The following is a 15,172-nucleotide window of genomic DNA, read 5'->3' as shown; positions in this document are numbered from 1 at the left end:
AACCCAGGCATGTGCCCTGACTAGAAATCGAGTGGGCGACCCTTTGGTTCATAGGCCCACAGTCAATCCACTGAGCTAAACGAGCCAGGGCTCATACCTTGCTCTAAATCTCCCCACAGAAGATATAAGGAAGCCTATGAGTCACAGTCCAGTGTAAAGCCTCCCCACTGGGGAGAGCCCTCAGTCAGGCCGTTGTGCGGGCTGCTGCCCAGGATGTGGATGAGCATCTTTGCGGTGGACGTTAATCTTGGTCAAACCAGTTCTCACAGACGGATATTCAAAGTCAGGTGATAAAAGCTTACGTACCAGCTTGTATACACAAAAAGCATACTGTTTCTAACCAGTGTTATAGAAAGGAGCCACTGGCCAACATCAGGCACAGTGAGATGAAGTGAGATTTTTCTCCACCTCTCAATGCTTTGCTCAATATTTTTCCATCATAGCCTTTATCTTATCCTCAGTCACAGGACAGACACCCTCTTAGGGACTTTTTTTTTTACATTATAAATGCCTCAACACCTTTCAAATTCTTTTGAAGCTTTGTTTTGCAGAGATTCTTGGATGAGGACACTTTGGTTCTGGGTGGTACAGGCAGCTCCCCTCATCTCACACCCAAATTATTACCAGAACTTCTTTACAAACTTTTATTTTAACCACCTCCTCAGTTCATTTTACAAGCCAACTGTAGATGGATATTCTTGTGTCATAAAGAACAGATTTGAAGGAGAAGAGGTCTACGTTCTGGAGAAAGAGGCTGAGCGACTTTACCATTCAGGGCACGACATTTAGAGGCCTGGCACCCGGTGTGGTATCCCACGAGACCGCCTTTCCTCAGACACTACTTCACCCAAAAATACCTTCCTGAAGAGCCTCGCAGTAACATTGTAGATCAAGACCAAACTTCTGGTCCACGGAGGAACACTGGCTATGCCTGGTCAAACTTCCCTGATCCTGAGGCTGCTGTTCCTGCAATTCCTGAAAACCCCCTTCTCAAACTCTCCTCTGAACCTGCGCTCAGGATGCCGTTTCACTCCAACATCCTTTCCTCTCCCCTTCCTTTTCTCCCGTGCTCTCTGTCCGCACGAGCTAAGCCGTGTCTTTCCCCCAAGAGCCTGAGTAAGGTGGCCCTTCGTGCCACCAAAGGTGCACAGATCTGTGCTATGATGAAGGACTTATTATCTGGATTTTAAGATTTTTATGAACATTAAAGGCAGTAGCAGACAGTTTAGCTTTGGAATTATTCTCAAGCTGTTTTATATATCAGGCTTGAATTTTTAATAAATTATACACTTTTTGAGGCAGAATCAACGTCTTTCATTTATTTTGTATTCCCATATTTTCTTCGGAGGTGCTGGTTTCAGGAAAATCACTTGTTGACTTACACTGACATTGTCACTCAATTTCCATTTCTTTTTGCTACCTGTTCCCAATTTTTCTTAAGGAACCCTGGTTTAGATGTATGTCTGGCAGCTACAAGACTTCATTTTCAAAAAAGCTTCTCATTGGTATCACCTAAGAACTAGCTAGAAATGCGGTCTCAGGCCCCATTCCAGACTAACTAAATCCTATTCTGTTTGTTTGTCTGTCTGTTTGTAGCAAGATACCCAGGTGAGACTTGTGTACATTAAAGTGTGGAAAACACTGCACTGAAGAACCCAGTCTGTATCAGCTGACCAGTAGCTTTAACATGAAAACCAAAGAAATGTCTACTTAAACCTCTGTTTTATTATTCATGATGTGCACATGTGTGAGAGAAAGGCAAAGAGAATGCCAGAGAAAAAATTGGGAGGCAATTTCTTCTTCTTCTTTCTTCATCATCATCATCATCCTCCCCTCCTCCTCCTCCGTCTTCTTCTTCTTCCTGTAGTAGACTCAGCTCAAAAATATCCAGTAAATATGTTTTCTATTTAGACTCTTTATTCTGCTATACTTTTTTTTATTTTGGGTAAACATAAGCAAAGCTATCAAGATATTATATCAGCAAACACACTAGAAATATTTAAGAGCTGAAATGACGAATTTTTAAAAGCTGGCTGCTTTTTAAAGGCATTTATAATTCAAGGTATTTGATTAACATTTGAAGAGTTGAGTGTTGGTAGATTTAAAATCAAAAGGAAAGGTTTGTAGGGGTCTGGTGGATTTTTGAAGATGGACAGAAGCAGAGATATTGTGTTCTTAGCTCTCTTAGCTTTGATATTTTTGTCACAGCCACATAACAGGTCCCCTTTAATCTTCTTTTTGTCACATGGCCAACACAGGGCTAGCTGTGACTGTGTCCCACCTGCTCAATAGATATTCTGAGAAAAACTGGAATAGTCCATTGGGTACTTTAACTTGCCAAGGGCAAGCAGTATAAATATATAGTAGACATCAGTTTATAAATAGTGTTTCGTAAAGATGACTTTATGCAGACATTACTCCATTGTAGAAGTCACAGTGGAATTTTAAGACAGACATCCTAAAGAAGGGGAAGGGATACGAGGTTAAGGCGTGGAAAGTATAAACCTTAATGGAACATATACATATCCAATAATATAAAATAGTCATGTCATAAACCTGTTTATAACCTATAAAAGGTAAGAGCAATGTAACTTCTGGTAGGTGGAGCCAAGCTCCTCACAAAGATATGATCACTTGGAACATTGTATTCAAATGTGAGCCCCTCGTTTTCTGAAGAGTATCTCCATTCCAGTATAAGTCATTCTGCTTTTCATCGTCGATTGTTTCATTCACTCCTTTTTTCTTGAACCGAGTGATATTGTGGGACTAAACCTATGGCAGGCGCCAGACTCCGCAAGTGGGATTGTTGCACTTTCCATTAAAGACCTTACGGCTGAGAGGAGAGACAAGTCCGATAGTGTGCTGGAAAGGCTGACATGCAAGACAGTGAAGGGAGAGAGGACACACAAAGATAAATTCTCCCTGGGTTACTTAAGATAGGGTGTGCATGGCTGTGAAGCTGTGGTACTTGAGACAAGTCTAAGGAATTGGTATGGTTACTTTATGAACAAATTGTTTACAAGAGGGTGGAGGGCGTGAGAAAGGATATATATTTCACCAATTTGGAGAGTTACTTGATATGTGAAGCATTACTTTTTTCTTGATTCTAGCAGTTAGAGCCCAAATCACAGGGAAAACACAGACAGAAGGAACATAAGGGATAAAGGGAGGGGACTCGAGACTGCGGACTGAGTGCCGTATTGTGCTGGGTTTGTACCGGGCACACTACAGGCACTGGTTTGGTTTGCCCTCATGACAACCTTGCTGACCCATAACTTGTCTGAGGTGCCACTACTAAGCCGGTACTCAGAGCCCCAGCTGGCCACCCTCATCCTCTGTTTTAGGACAGATAAAATGACCAAACGTACATGGAGAGTTAATGTGTGTTTGACAAGGCAGTAACTTTACATGATCTTAATAATCTTAAATAACAGGATGGGCAGTAGGAGAGGACACTAACAATTGTGCAAATGTGCAGTGTCTATAGGAACTGAAATGATCAATTATATCTTTAGAAAAAAGTAAAATGCATATTATTTATTAGAATATGTATCATGATATATAATCTGGTTACACATAATTATTCATTTATACCTATATTTGAAAATAAGTTACATACAATCTCTATTTCAAAAAATTACAAAAATATAAAATATTTTAAAATACATCAAATACTACAAAACTTACATCTATTTAATGTTTTATCCTACTTTAATTTTTTTAGCTCTTTACTCAAATCCATTTGACACTTGATATGTTTCTTCCAGCCAAGCTTGTTATGCAGCTGTTCAGCCAGATGTTGCCATCTCCTGTCCATAAGGGATACTGGTTTACTAGCTCAGTAGTACCAAGATGGACAGATTACAAATACAAATATAAAAAAGAAAACCTAACAGTTATATTTCTTTTTTGCACATTGTTATGAGACATTGGATTAGAAACCTAAGTAATTTTTGGGAAATCGGTATTTCAATGTACAAGAGACAAGTACTTTTATTTCATGATATCAGGTACAAAAGAAAGAACGAATTTTGCCTCGGTTACTATGAGCAGTCGAAGTGCAAATTTTCCCAGAAATTCCGGAAACTCAGTTCAAACACGTTACCTTACAAACGTCTGCTGGCGGTTCATGATTAGCTCTGCGTTACTGCAGTGCCAAGCTCGGCCTTGGAGGCCCTGGAAACATTGTCCCAAAATTCTTAAGGCTATTTTTCCTGCTGTATGAAATGACTGTTCGGGTAGGTAGCAGTAACCTCAGGAGGAAGAAATGTTTAGGATCAGGGTTAACTAATGTCAACAGAGAGAGCACTGGGTAGTTGATTTATCTCATACCCTAAGGAACTCGAAGTATTCATGTAGTGTGTTAGGCTGAATTAAATCTCCCGGACACACGCCTTATAATGTTGAAACTGGAAACAGATTTCTCAGGTGGCTGCGATGAGGAAACTGTCAGTTTCCTCCTGGGGAAGTGGAATAACTGACCCTGTAAGGGCAATAACTTATCTCGTAAAGAAAAACAGGAGAATCCTACAGAATTAAAATTAACACACAAATCCTCAGTACTTTCACATGTGATTATAAGTTGCCAATTTGTATCCAGGTAAATTAACCTATTTCCAAGTAACTTTGCATGAGGAATCTTAAAGTAGTGATTACGGCGCTTGGAGAGTCCTAGTTGATTTCTCAGAGAGTAAAGAAAGAAGGACAAAGCAGAAGTACTGAAACAACCAACAGGATGTAGAAAATATGCCAGAAAACTTTAAAAAGCTTGAATCTATAGGCTGTGTTCAGCTTGTTCTTTGTGAGTTCAATTTCATTTTATTTTGTACTTTATTTTACTTTTTTTTGTGAAATAATGTGAGCACCCATAAAAGCTACCTTCTTACCTGATGACAAAGGACACATCTACGTTAGAGAAAATAGTACCCAACCTTCTAGAAGCTTCCCCCATTGCGGACATTGCAGAGAACCCTCAAAGACCTGCCTAGAGCAGGTCCAGACAGCGTTTGGCAGTTTGATTACAAAGGGAAGATACTCAGCCAGGCATCCGATGTTTTATCACCTAAAACTGAAGATTAGAACTTAGTGTGGGCTTTGGGTTTGTCCACTATTATGGATGTACTCATAAGCATTTTAAAATAGCTTTCTCTGAGCTCAAAATGCAAAGTAGAATGGACACAATAATGGTACTGTAGGGTATCCATCTTTAAAATGTCTTCAACCAGTGAGGGGACAAGGCCAATATTTAGGAAACAGTGACAAAATCTAGTGTAAGGGAAGAAAAACAGTGTCAAACTAATACGTGTATAATTTCTAAGAAGCCTAAAGGGTAGTAGAAGATACAGATGACTAAGCTGGCTTTGCTCTCTTGGTCCTTTGTATAAACACACACACGCCCACACACGGAGTAAATACACAAAGCTCACTCTCTCTGTAACACCTGACACAGGACGCTTCCCTCGGTAAGTGGATCCTCAAAATAGTGTCGAGAGGAAATTCACAGGGACGCACCTGCCCCATTCATATGGACTCCAGAAATTAAGTTCCTGAAATCTAATCTTATCAACTTATAATCAGAAGGTTTACTTTTTAAAATTTCCAAATATGTGGCATGTCTTAATTCTGTTCTTTACGGTGGAAACAAAGACGATGGAGCCTTTTAAAGAAGGGACTATGTAAAGTGATTTTCAACTGACTAGTAGCTATTTCTATCTTTGTTCTTTCTCACTAAGGAATTATTGAGGAGATGCTGAGAGAGAATGGCTGAAGAGTATTGTGTTGGTAATGAACCCAGCCCTTTCTAACTTCTGAGAGGACTTGGTCAGTGGAAACCTATATTTAGCCCTTAATAAAAATTAACATAGGTGATCAAAACTCATTTTGTACAATATGTTGCTATTTGGTTCAATGATTTAATTCAAATTAGTTGTTTTGAAGCTAAAATTTTAAATAATTTTTAATTTTTTTTTAAAAAATCACAGTCCACAGGAATTTAACTAATAGGTTTTGGGAAATGAATATATTGCTTTTGTCATTTAGTTAGCTGGCAAGTAAGAAAATCCAAATTTGCAAAGGTACACTTGCCATTTATTGGGAATCTGAAGGTTCAAAGAAGGATTCTCCCTAGAAGTTATTCACAGAGAAAGCCCCTCTGTGCAAAAGCGTTAGGCAGATCTCCCTGGGAGCGTGTGAATGACCTAGGGCATGTTCGTGCCGCCCCCACACGGGGCTGCTTCCTGCACGGACTTTCTAAGCCAGTGCTCGGGCTCAGTTTGGTCTCTGTCCACAGGATACCATTCGCTTGCTGCCTGCCGGAATCCATAAAAACTGCCCTCTCAGCGTAGTTGCTTCCTGTTTTCAACTCTATTGTGGATTTATTATTCCCTGTCTGCGGCTATTTTGTTATTTCAAGGAAAATGGACTGGACACCCGAGGATAGATAAATGTTTCAGCCTTTCCTTGGAACCAAATGCTTCAATTGTTTAAAAAAGAAGACTGTTTTTAGATTGGGTATTGGCAATTGGATACTTCTAATTGTCAAAACGAATTCTCTGATAAATTAGTGACTGCTGTTAGCCATTGGTTCCTCACACCATGAGACTTTTTAATTTGCGGAGACCTTAATGGCGTTTGAGGCAAAACGACCAAACAAATCTTTCTTGCTTTCACAGAGATCTGCCTGCTGACCAAGGGGCGCCGCACCGCCAGCGTCCGAGCTGATACATATTGTCGGCTGTATTCCCTTTCTGTGGACAATTTCAACGAGGTCCTGGAGGAGTATCCAATGATGAGAAGAGCCTTTGAGACGGTTGCCATTGACCGGCTAGATCGGATAGGTACTCTCTTTGGCTTTGTTTTCTTCGTGCACAATTCGGATTTAACCCAGCGGACTGATGCATATTTGCAGTCATCAGTCCCAGATACTAGTTCATAGGCCGCTTGTTAACTAGCATAGAAGTAGCAATTAGCTGTAGCCCTATTTCTGGAAAGATCTGAGGCTCTACCTAACTTTCTCTTCTAAGTGTTCTAGGTTTATTTACTCATGTCTATTTTTACTAGCTTCGCAATCTGATTTCCCCTGTGATGCCAAAACAATTTGAATCTTCAGGTAAAAAACAATGATAACAATTCTATATAGCATTAAAATAGAACTAAAAATACTAATGTATGAGTCTACATTATAAACCATAGTTATCACAAGAATATTTTTTTTATTTTTAAGAATCAACTTTACATTTTATCCTTATATTAAGAACTGAAAATGCGTGTTAAATAACTATCTCAGTAGAAACTTCTTGAAATGTTTGTAATGCAGACTCAAGGAAAAAAGCCTTGCTAGAAATGTCCTATATAGATGCTTTACTTTGCAAACATCTGTTTATTTTCATCTTCTCTGCTCTAAAATAAAAACGTATAAAGTAGGCCTTGTTAGTTACACTAGTTTAAAGATTTGAATAATTCTCATAGTCAAATTAGATCAGATTAGCTTACAGATAGCTTTCCAAGATAACGCTGAATTATTGCTACTTGAGAAGGTGGTATGCATTCATCTTTCCCATCCAGATCCTCCTCCCTACCCTACCCTGCTCTGCCCCTTTTCTCTGCTTAACTCGACTAACCTGCATATCCCAGTTTAGACACCCCACTCCCTAATAGGCAGAGTACCCTCAGTATGTTCTCCCACACCCGTGGGAAGTTCCTCCATCACAGCCTGCTCTCATTATTGTAACTGTACTGGAGATGCTAAGCTTTGTAAATGTAGAGATCATGTCTAATTCATTATTACATTCACAGTACCTGGTACACAGTGAATATAATTGAAGAGAGGTAGGGAGGGATGGAGGAATCAGTGAACTCAAAGGAGATGGGGTTGGGACCACTTGAAAGTAAACAAAGAGGTATTTCAACTGCTTCGCTCTTATGAAAGGTAAGGACCTGTGATTGGTGTGTTGATATGTGAGCTTTTCTTCTGCGCTTGGCCTCTTTCCTCCCATCTGTATTAATGGGTTAACAGACTGAATAAGGATTGGAAATTAGGTTAGGAGAAATAAAAGTGGTACCTGGATATTACCATTCGGCTCAACACATACATTAGGAATTCACATTGACAACTTGGACAATGAACGTGACATAGTACCCTAGGAGGTATTGCTCGTCAGATGAGTGAGCACTCCTCAAAGCATCTTTATTAATTTGAAAATAACTTCCCTCATTGTGGCATGTGAATGTTCATGAAGAGCTAGAGACTAATTTCGGAGAATATGAATTGTTTTCCTAAACTAGCTCCACATCTTTAGAAAAAACATTAAAATCAAGGTATTTCTATAAAAATTATGTTTATCTGATACAGTTTCATTATCTAATTTATTACAGTCAATTTTTAGAAGGCTGCATTAATTGGTTTATAATCAATAATACAGGCAATGGAATTGCTAGTAAGCATCAAACATTTTCATTTTTAATTCTTATAAAATTCTAACAGTGGATTAAAATTTATAGTATGTTTGCACAGTCACAGATATTTTGATTATGAAATTCTGACAGTTCATTGATTGCAAAGAAATATTATTTTCAATTGTGTCATCATTTCTTATAAATGTATATTATAGTTAGTTAAGGGAATATGCTAAATAAGTATTTATATGCATCACTAACTGAGAAGTGTTTATTCTTTGGGAAAGTATTTGGACAATTCTGCAAGGATAGATAAGTGACTATCTATTCTGGCATTAATTTAAAATGATTGCAACTTGAAACTAATAGAATTTGTATGTCAATTATAAATCAATATGCAACCAGGTCTAAAATAAAGCGGGATAAAAATTATTGCTTTTCCCAGCATTGAGTAAATTTTAGCACATATTTTCATTCAAAAAATACTTCTTGTCACTTTAGATGTTGGACTTTATGTAGTAATTTGGCGAATTGATTCACTTTTTAGTTACCATGCTCACCTGGGTATTATTTATGACTGATGTCATCAAAAGTCCCCGATTTTCATCACGCTACTACTTATTCGCATAGTTATTCTGCCAGAGAATGTCTGCTAATTGCAAACCAGTCCAGGGACAATGACAGGAAGGAGAGGTACTGGTAATTGAGGTTCCAGGGTGAGCCGAGAGCCGCCACACTAGGTCCTCACAGCCTTTCAGAGGAGACGATTACACACGGTTCTCCATCGGGCTGCATACAACAACCCCATGGGGAAACTGGCTGTTACAGTGTCAAAACATGGACCCCATGTCTGGTTATTCTGATTTATGCGGTAGAGTACAGGTGGAAATCAGTATGTTTTAAAACTCCAGAGATGAGAAAAACATGCAGGTAGGGTAGAAAAATCACCCATCAACGCCAAAGTCCTTTGTTTCCCCAACTTGCATGTGTGTGTCCCCTGGGGATCTCAGTAGCACGCAGCATGTGCTTCAGCCACAGGAGAGGCCAGGAGACTGCGTTTCCTGCAAGCATCCCCAGGATGCAGATGCGCTGGGCTGTTGTCTGTGATGCATCTACCGTCACACTCCCTGTGCTGATACTTGTGAACCACATTTTCTTGGGCGTTGCTCTTACCCTTCCCTTGTCTCAGTCTCCTTTCCAGTACAATGGGATGTGAACACACCTACTGCAAAAACATGAAGTTGAGGCGAATAAAATAAATCTACCTGCAGCCTCTTGTAGGGTGCCTGTCACTTCATAAGGGTTCCATTGCCCTTTCTTGAAAAAGAAGCTTTCAACCTCTGTCCATTCCAGGCTCATCCCGGTGCAAATGCCCTTTCTTCCCCCGTCTCCAAGGTAGCCCTCATGCCAAGTACCTCCATTCCTTTCGGGGCATGGCTTTTGCCCCTTAACAGACTTTTCTACTTGACTCGCACGGAAGGTTAGATTTCCCAGAACGCCACTGGGAGCGGGAAGGGCAGGTGGCCCATTTCCACGTGAGTCTGCAGGTGAGTGCTTGGCTCCGGGACCTCCTCGAGGGGACACTGACAGACTTGCTTCCAGGAGCCACTGTCCCCCGGAGTTGCCACGCGTTCCTTGTGCGCGTTCTAAGTGCCTGTTTTTCTCTCGCTGACAGGAAAGAAAAATTCAATTCTTCTGCAAAAGTTCCAGAAGGATCTTAACACTGGTGTTTTCAACAACCAGGAGAACGAGATCCTGAAGCAGATCGTGAAACACGACAGGGAGATGGTGCAGGCCATCGCTCCCATCAGCTACCCGCAGATGCCAGCCCTGAACTCCGCCTCTGCGGCGGCCACGCCCACGTCGCGCGCCAGGACACAGTCGCCGCCGGTGTACTCTGTGACTAGCCTGCCCCATAGCAGCCTGCACTCCCCCAGCCCCAGCACGCAGACCCCACCGCCAGCCGCCGTGCTCTCGCCCTGCTCCTACACCGCTGCCGTCTGCAGCCCGCCCGTGCAGAGCCCGCTGGCCACCCGGACTTTCCACTACGCCTCCCCGACCGCGTCCCAGGTGTCCCTGGTGCATCAGCAGCAGCAGCAGCAGCAACAGCTCCAGCAGCCCCAGCCCCCGCAGCCCCGGCCGCAGTCCCCGCAGCCACAGACGCCCAGCAGCTCCACGCCGAAGGCCGACGCGCACAAGAGCACGCAGGCTCTGCACAACACCAGCCTGAGCCGGGAGGTCAGGCCCCTCTCCGCCTCGCAGCCCTCGCTGCCCCATGAGCTGTCCAGCCTCATTTCCAGACCTCATCCCACAGTGGGCGAGTCCCTGGCCTCCATCCCTCAGCCCGTGACGGCTGTCCACGGCGCGGGCCTGCAGGCAGCTGGCAGGGGCACTGTGCCCCAGAGAGTCACCCTGTTCCGACAGATGTCATCAGGAGCCATTCCTCCCAACCGGGGAGTCCCTCCTGCCCCCCCTCCACCAGCGGCTCCTCTGCAGAGAGAGTCCTCAGTCTTACACACAGACCCAGACGCGGAAAAGCCACGATTTGCGTCGAATTTATGATCCCTGCTGATCCTCGAAGCAGACTCTAATAAACTGAGCGTGGTCTCAGATCTTATTTTATTCTATCTCCTGATACATCCCTATAGCCTACTATGAAGAGATATTTTAGACAGCTCTGGCCTACATGCAAAATGTAAAAAATATATATATGTATACATATACTATTAAATATATATCTAAAATCCCAAGGGAAGTTCAAGACTTGTTTAGCATTCAGTGTTATATGTCTTCCTTCCTTTAAATCATTAAAAGCTTTAAAATGTTGTTGTAAGATTATTTATTTTTAATCTACCTTTACTTAATTCCTTTGATATATGTATTTCTCTTTTCTATGAGGAGTTCTTGGATTCAGTGCAAACAAAACTCTGATTTTAAAAAGGCAACTCAAGTGAGCACCAATCAAAACTTCTTTCACTGGCTGTGTCTCTGCATCCAAATTGTTAATCATTGATTATGGAGGATTAAATAGTATCCCATTTGATAGATCTAAATTATATTTTGGTGCTTTCAATTTTGAATTAGGCTAAAGAACAATTATATGTGCTTGCCCACAGTAGGAGACTAGTTTACCACTGTTATGAATATCTCTAACCTCAAACATGTTCATCGATCTTTCAGGAAGCGAGGGGATATGTCTCTTCATGTGTTATTGGACTTTTACCAAGACTCAATCAATGTTAGTTGTAAATAACTTTTTCAGCCCATATAAAAATAGCTACTCTGTGCTGTATGAAGGTCAAAGTCATCGTCTAAGAATTTAGTTTTCTTGCTTCACTTCAAAACTTAGAGTTTTAAATTTTACAAAACCTAATTGTGACAATTATTCAAATGTAATGCAATGGCTTGAAACCTACAATGTTATTTTAACCTGCAATGTTTTATGCAAAATTGTATGCTCGATTCTACAAATTGCTTGTATTACACCAAAAACCATTACTTTTCTTCCTTCTTGCCATAATCAAGCATCTGAAAATAGTCCCTGCATGCTTTTTTGGGGAAAAAAATAGGTTCAAAGCAGTCATTGTAGGGGAAGGCTTATAGCATTTCTCGTTTCTAGAAAAGTGTAACAATTTCATACATTGCCTATCTTAAAATCCCTATAAGGCTGACTTGGATCTCTGACTTAAGTCTAGAAGTGAGGTTTTCACTTTCATTTAATATTATTCCTAGTATTGTTATTATTATTATTTAAATAACGATTTGTAAACCACAGCTTGATTTGGAGTTGCCGGTGTGTTCTGTCTTCACTGTAGTTGGATGTTTACCATGGTGTTAAGTTAAAGAAATAAACACTTACAGCCTCTTGTCTGTTTGGGAAGACACACTTTGCTCTGTGTATGTTGTAACTAAGTGGTTAGGGAATCTTAAGACCTGTGGTGACAACGTAGCCCTTAGATAGGAGGTTTGTCATTTTAAACGTGCTGAGAAAAGATGGACATGGTGACAGAAAGCAGGGTCAAACTGAATGTGAGCATCGTTTGTTTGTTTATTTGTCTGTTTCCTTAACTCTTCCCATGATCTGGGAGCATCTTCTTCTTCCGAAAGGAGTCCCTTAGTAATGATTTGTGCCTGATGCATCCCACGAATGTGGGGGGTGACTGGAACACAACTGGAAGATCCTAAAAACCGACTTCTGTAAATAACCCAAATTAAGAGAAGGACTCAAAGCGGAGGTCTTCGGTCCTTCTTACACTTGCGAAGAACTTCCACAAGATCGCACATCACGTGGGGAGGGCCTCCCAGATAGACTGAGGACGGAAACCCAAAGCAAAAGCAAAAACTCTAAAATGGATCCATGATGCCTGTTATGCCTTTTATGGGGAAAAAAATGACCTATAATACCAAAATGAGTTGTCACATTTAATTTCTACCAGATCCCAGCTTGAGTGTATCAGCGGAGCTAGTCTCTGTAATGTCACCGTGATCGTGTGGTGACACAGGATGGCGTGGCAGGAATGGGGTAAGAAGGAGCTTGTTCAGTCTACCCAGAACCTATGGGAAACCTGCAAGACCATTTACATATCAGTACAAAATCCTTTATTTTATTAAGAGATGGAGATTTAACTTCAATTTATTAAGATCATGTATTGATCCTTTAAATTATTAAAGGTTTACATTTGATAGGACTAATGGGTTTGGTAGTGAAATATTTTTATATAATATATAAATTTTTGGTTTTTTATTTCGAGGACTATTGGGAAACATAAGCAGAATTGAATTGCATGGTCTTTCAGTACAACTGTAAAATTTGTATTCCCTTTGTAATAGAATGGTCAAAAAGCTAAGGTTTATATGTTAAACTCATGAATTGGTACAGGGTAAATTATATACATATATATGTATAAATATATTCTTAGGTTAAGAAAAAATTGACTCACATTCCTGTAACATGAAAGTCAATTGCTAGTTGAAAAGTGACCTTTTTCCTCTGTACATAGTTAAACTCATGGGTGTGGAGTTTTCATCTGCACAGAAAGAAATGTATTATTGAAGAGATTGGTCCTGCTGCTGGAAAAATAACAGACTAGCTGATTCTTACAACAATTGTATGATCAGGGATGAGTTAGAGTATTTCTTTTGTCTTTGCTCAAAGCCATACATATATAAATATATAAAGATTATTAATAAATTCGACAAAAATAAACTAAAATCATGAATATTTTATTTTATCAATATAACCAGTACAGATTTGACTCTGTCTTTCTGTCTTAACATCATGAAGTTTCCAAGAGGACTCATACTTGATAATCATAAAATGAATTATAGATATTCTATATGCAACTGTGGAAAGAAAGGAATTTAAATAGAACACGGGTTTCCCAACTAGTCCTGTGCTTTACTTCTATATAGTACAAGTTGAATTTTTAAAATTCTTTTCCCTGTAATTCCTTAGCATATGGTTGTCCAATTTCAGACATTTCTGTGGTATTGAATATGCAGGTGAGAAACAATTGCATGGCAGACACTTGCATGAACCGAAATCTGCTTGACCCCCCAGTTCAGAACAGCCTATAGGATCTGCAGCAAGCTGCGCTGAATATTCTCAACCATGGGTTATCTCTACTTCATAACAGCAAATCTCATTTGGGAGGTCGCCAAAACTCACCGGAAGCCCTGTTTTCTTAATACGTACATCTAGTCTGTCATCATTGTTTGCAGTCAAACAAAATGTGTGGTTCATGATGGTCTCTGAAGGCCTTCTAGTCATGTTCAAGAGCCTTTAGACATGTACAGCTTCCCAACTCAAACTCTCAACATTCTCAAGTTCTGTGATATTTACCTAGAAAGATCTAATAACTGTAAAGCTTTAGATAACCTGTTTTTTTTTTTTTAACACTTACGATTTGGGCTTCTTTTGCATAGTTCTTTTCAAATGGATGATGATTTATTGGATGTAACCTTCTGTCTTTTGGTGAAGAAGTGGTATTTTGGGCCAGTCTAAAGTAATTCCTGCCCTTACCTCAGCAAAACATACTTCTCAAAGCACATGCTTCTTTGATGGAAAAAAAAAAGGCAAGGTTTCTTGCAAGAAAAGTTGTGACATTTCTAACAGCGTTATAGCCTCCCCAAATTATGAGGTATTTGACAGACTTATGTTACATAAAGAAACCATGAACTTGGAAATTTTGAGAAGTGGCTTTATTCATTTATTTGATGTCTGAGAGCCAGAAAATTAGGGAGATTAGCCACCAGACAAAACAAAGTCACTTCACATCTCAGTTCTTAAACACTTCTGATCTCATCTTTATACATTAACACAATTCAACACTTCTACCTCCCCCATTTCACCGGGGACTGTTTTGGCATCCACAAGAGCTATGGGCCCTGGAATTCATAAGAAAGGTAGCTCTGCTGACAACATCCATTGGAAAATAATTCAAGAACAGTGCATGTGAAGAGGGAAAGTGACGTTGGAGGAGAGAGAGCAAATGCATCTCTGAGAGGGCTTTCCATATTCATTTGACAGTGGAAAGTGTCACAGTGCTAGTTCTGAAAACAAAGGGGAGTCTGACACGGAAGAGTTTATGAAGATTCACCTTTAGAAAATGTGACCTAGAATTCGGTTTATTAGAGAGGGGCTGATTTTTTGGTCATCACTTTAGTACCCCATGCTCCTTACTTTCCTTCTGGCATATTCATAGATCCCTGAAACTCTTTAAAGATGTTTCTTGTGGGCCTTTTTAACAATGTACTTAATAATCTCCTTATATGCTAT

The 15,172-nt window shown here is 40.3% G+C and overlaps 1 protein-coding gene across 1 annotated transcript in view; it reads left to right on the top strand.

Moving 5' to 3' along the window:
- HCN1 (hyperpolarization activated cyclic nucleotide gated potassium channel 1) overlaps positions 1–14,721 on the top strand; it is a 296,663-nt gene extending 281,942 nt beyond the window's left edge. Inside the window, exons 7-8 of the mRNA XM_024571964.4 lie at positions 6,672–6,836; positions 10,070–14,721. Coding sequence (XP_024427732.3) covers positions 6,672–6,836; positions 10,070–10,956 — 1,052 coding nt within the window. The 3' untranslated portion in view covers positions 10,957–14,721. The remainder of the gene's footprint in view (positions 1–6,671; positions 6,837–10,069) is intronic.
- Positions 14,722–15,172: the final 451 nt, after the last annotated feature.

The sequence above is a fragment of the Desmodus rotundus genome, chromosome 1 (assembly GCF_022682495.2).
Source record: "Desmodus rotundus isolate HL8 chromosome 1, HLdesRot8A.1, whole genome shotgun sequence".
Classification (NCBI taxonomy): domain Eukaryota; kingdom Metazoa; phylum Chordata; class Mammalia; order Chiroptera; family Phyllostomidae; genus Desmodus; species Desmodus rotundus.
The sequence above is the reverse complement of the archived record's forward strand: the minus strand, read 5'-3'. Positions and strand labels throughout refer to the sequence as shown.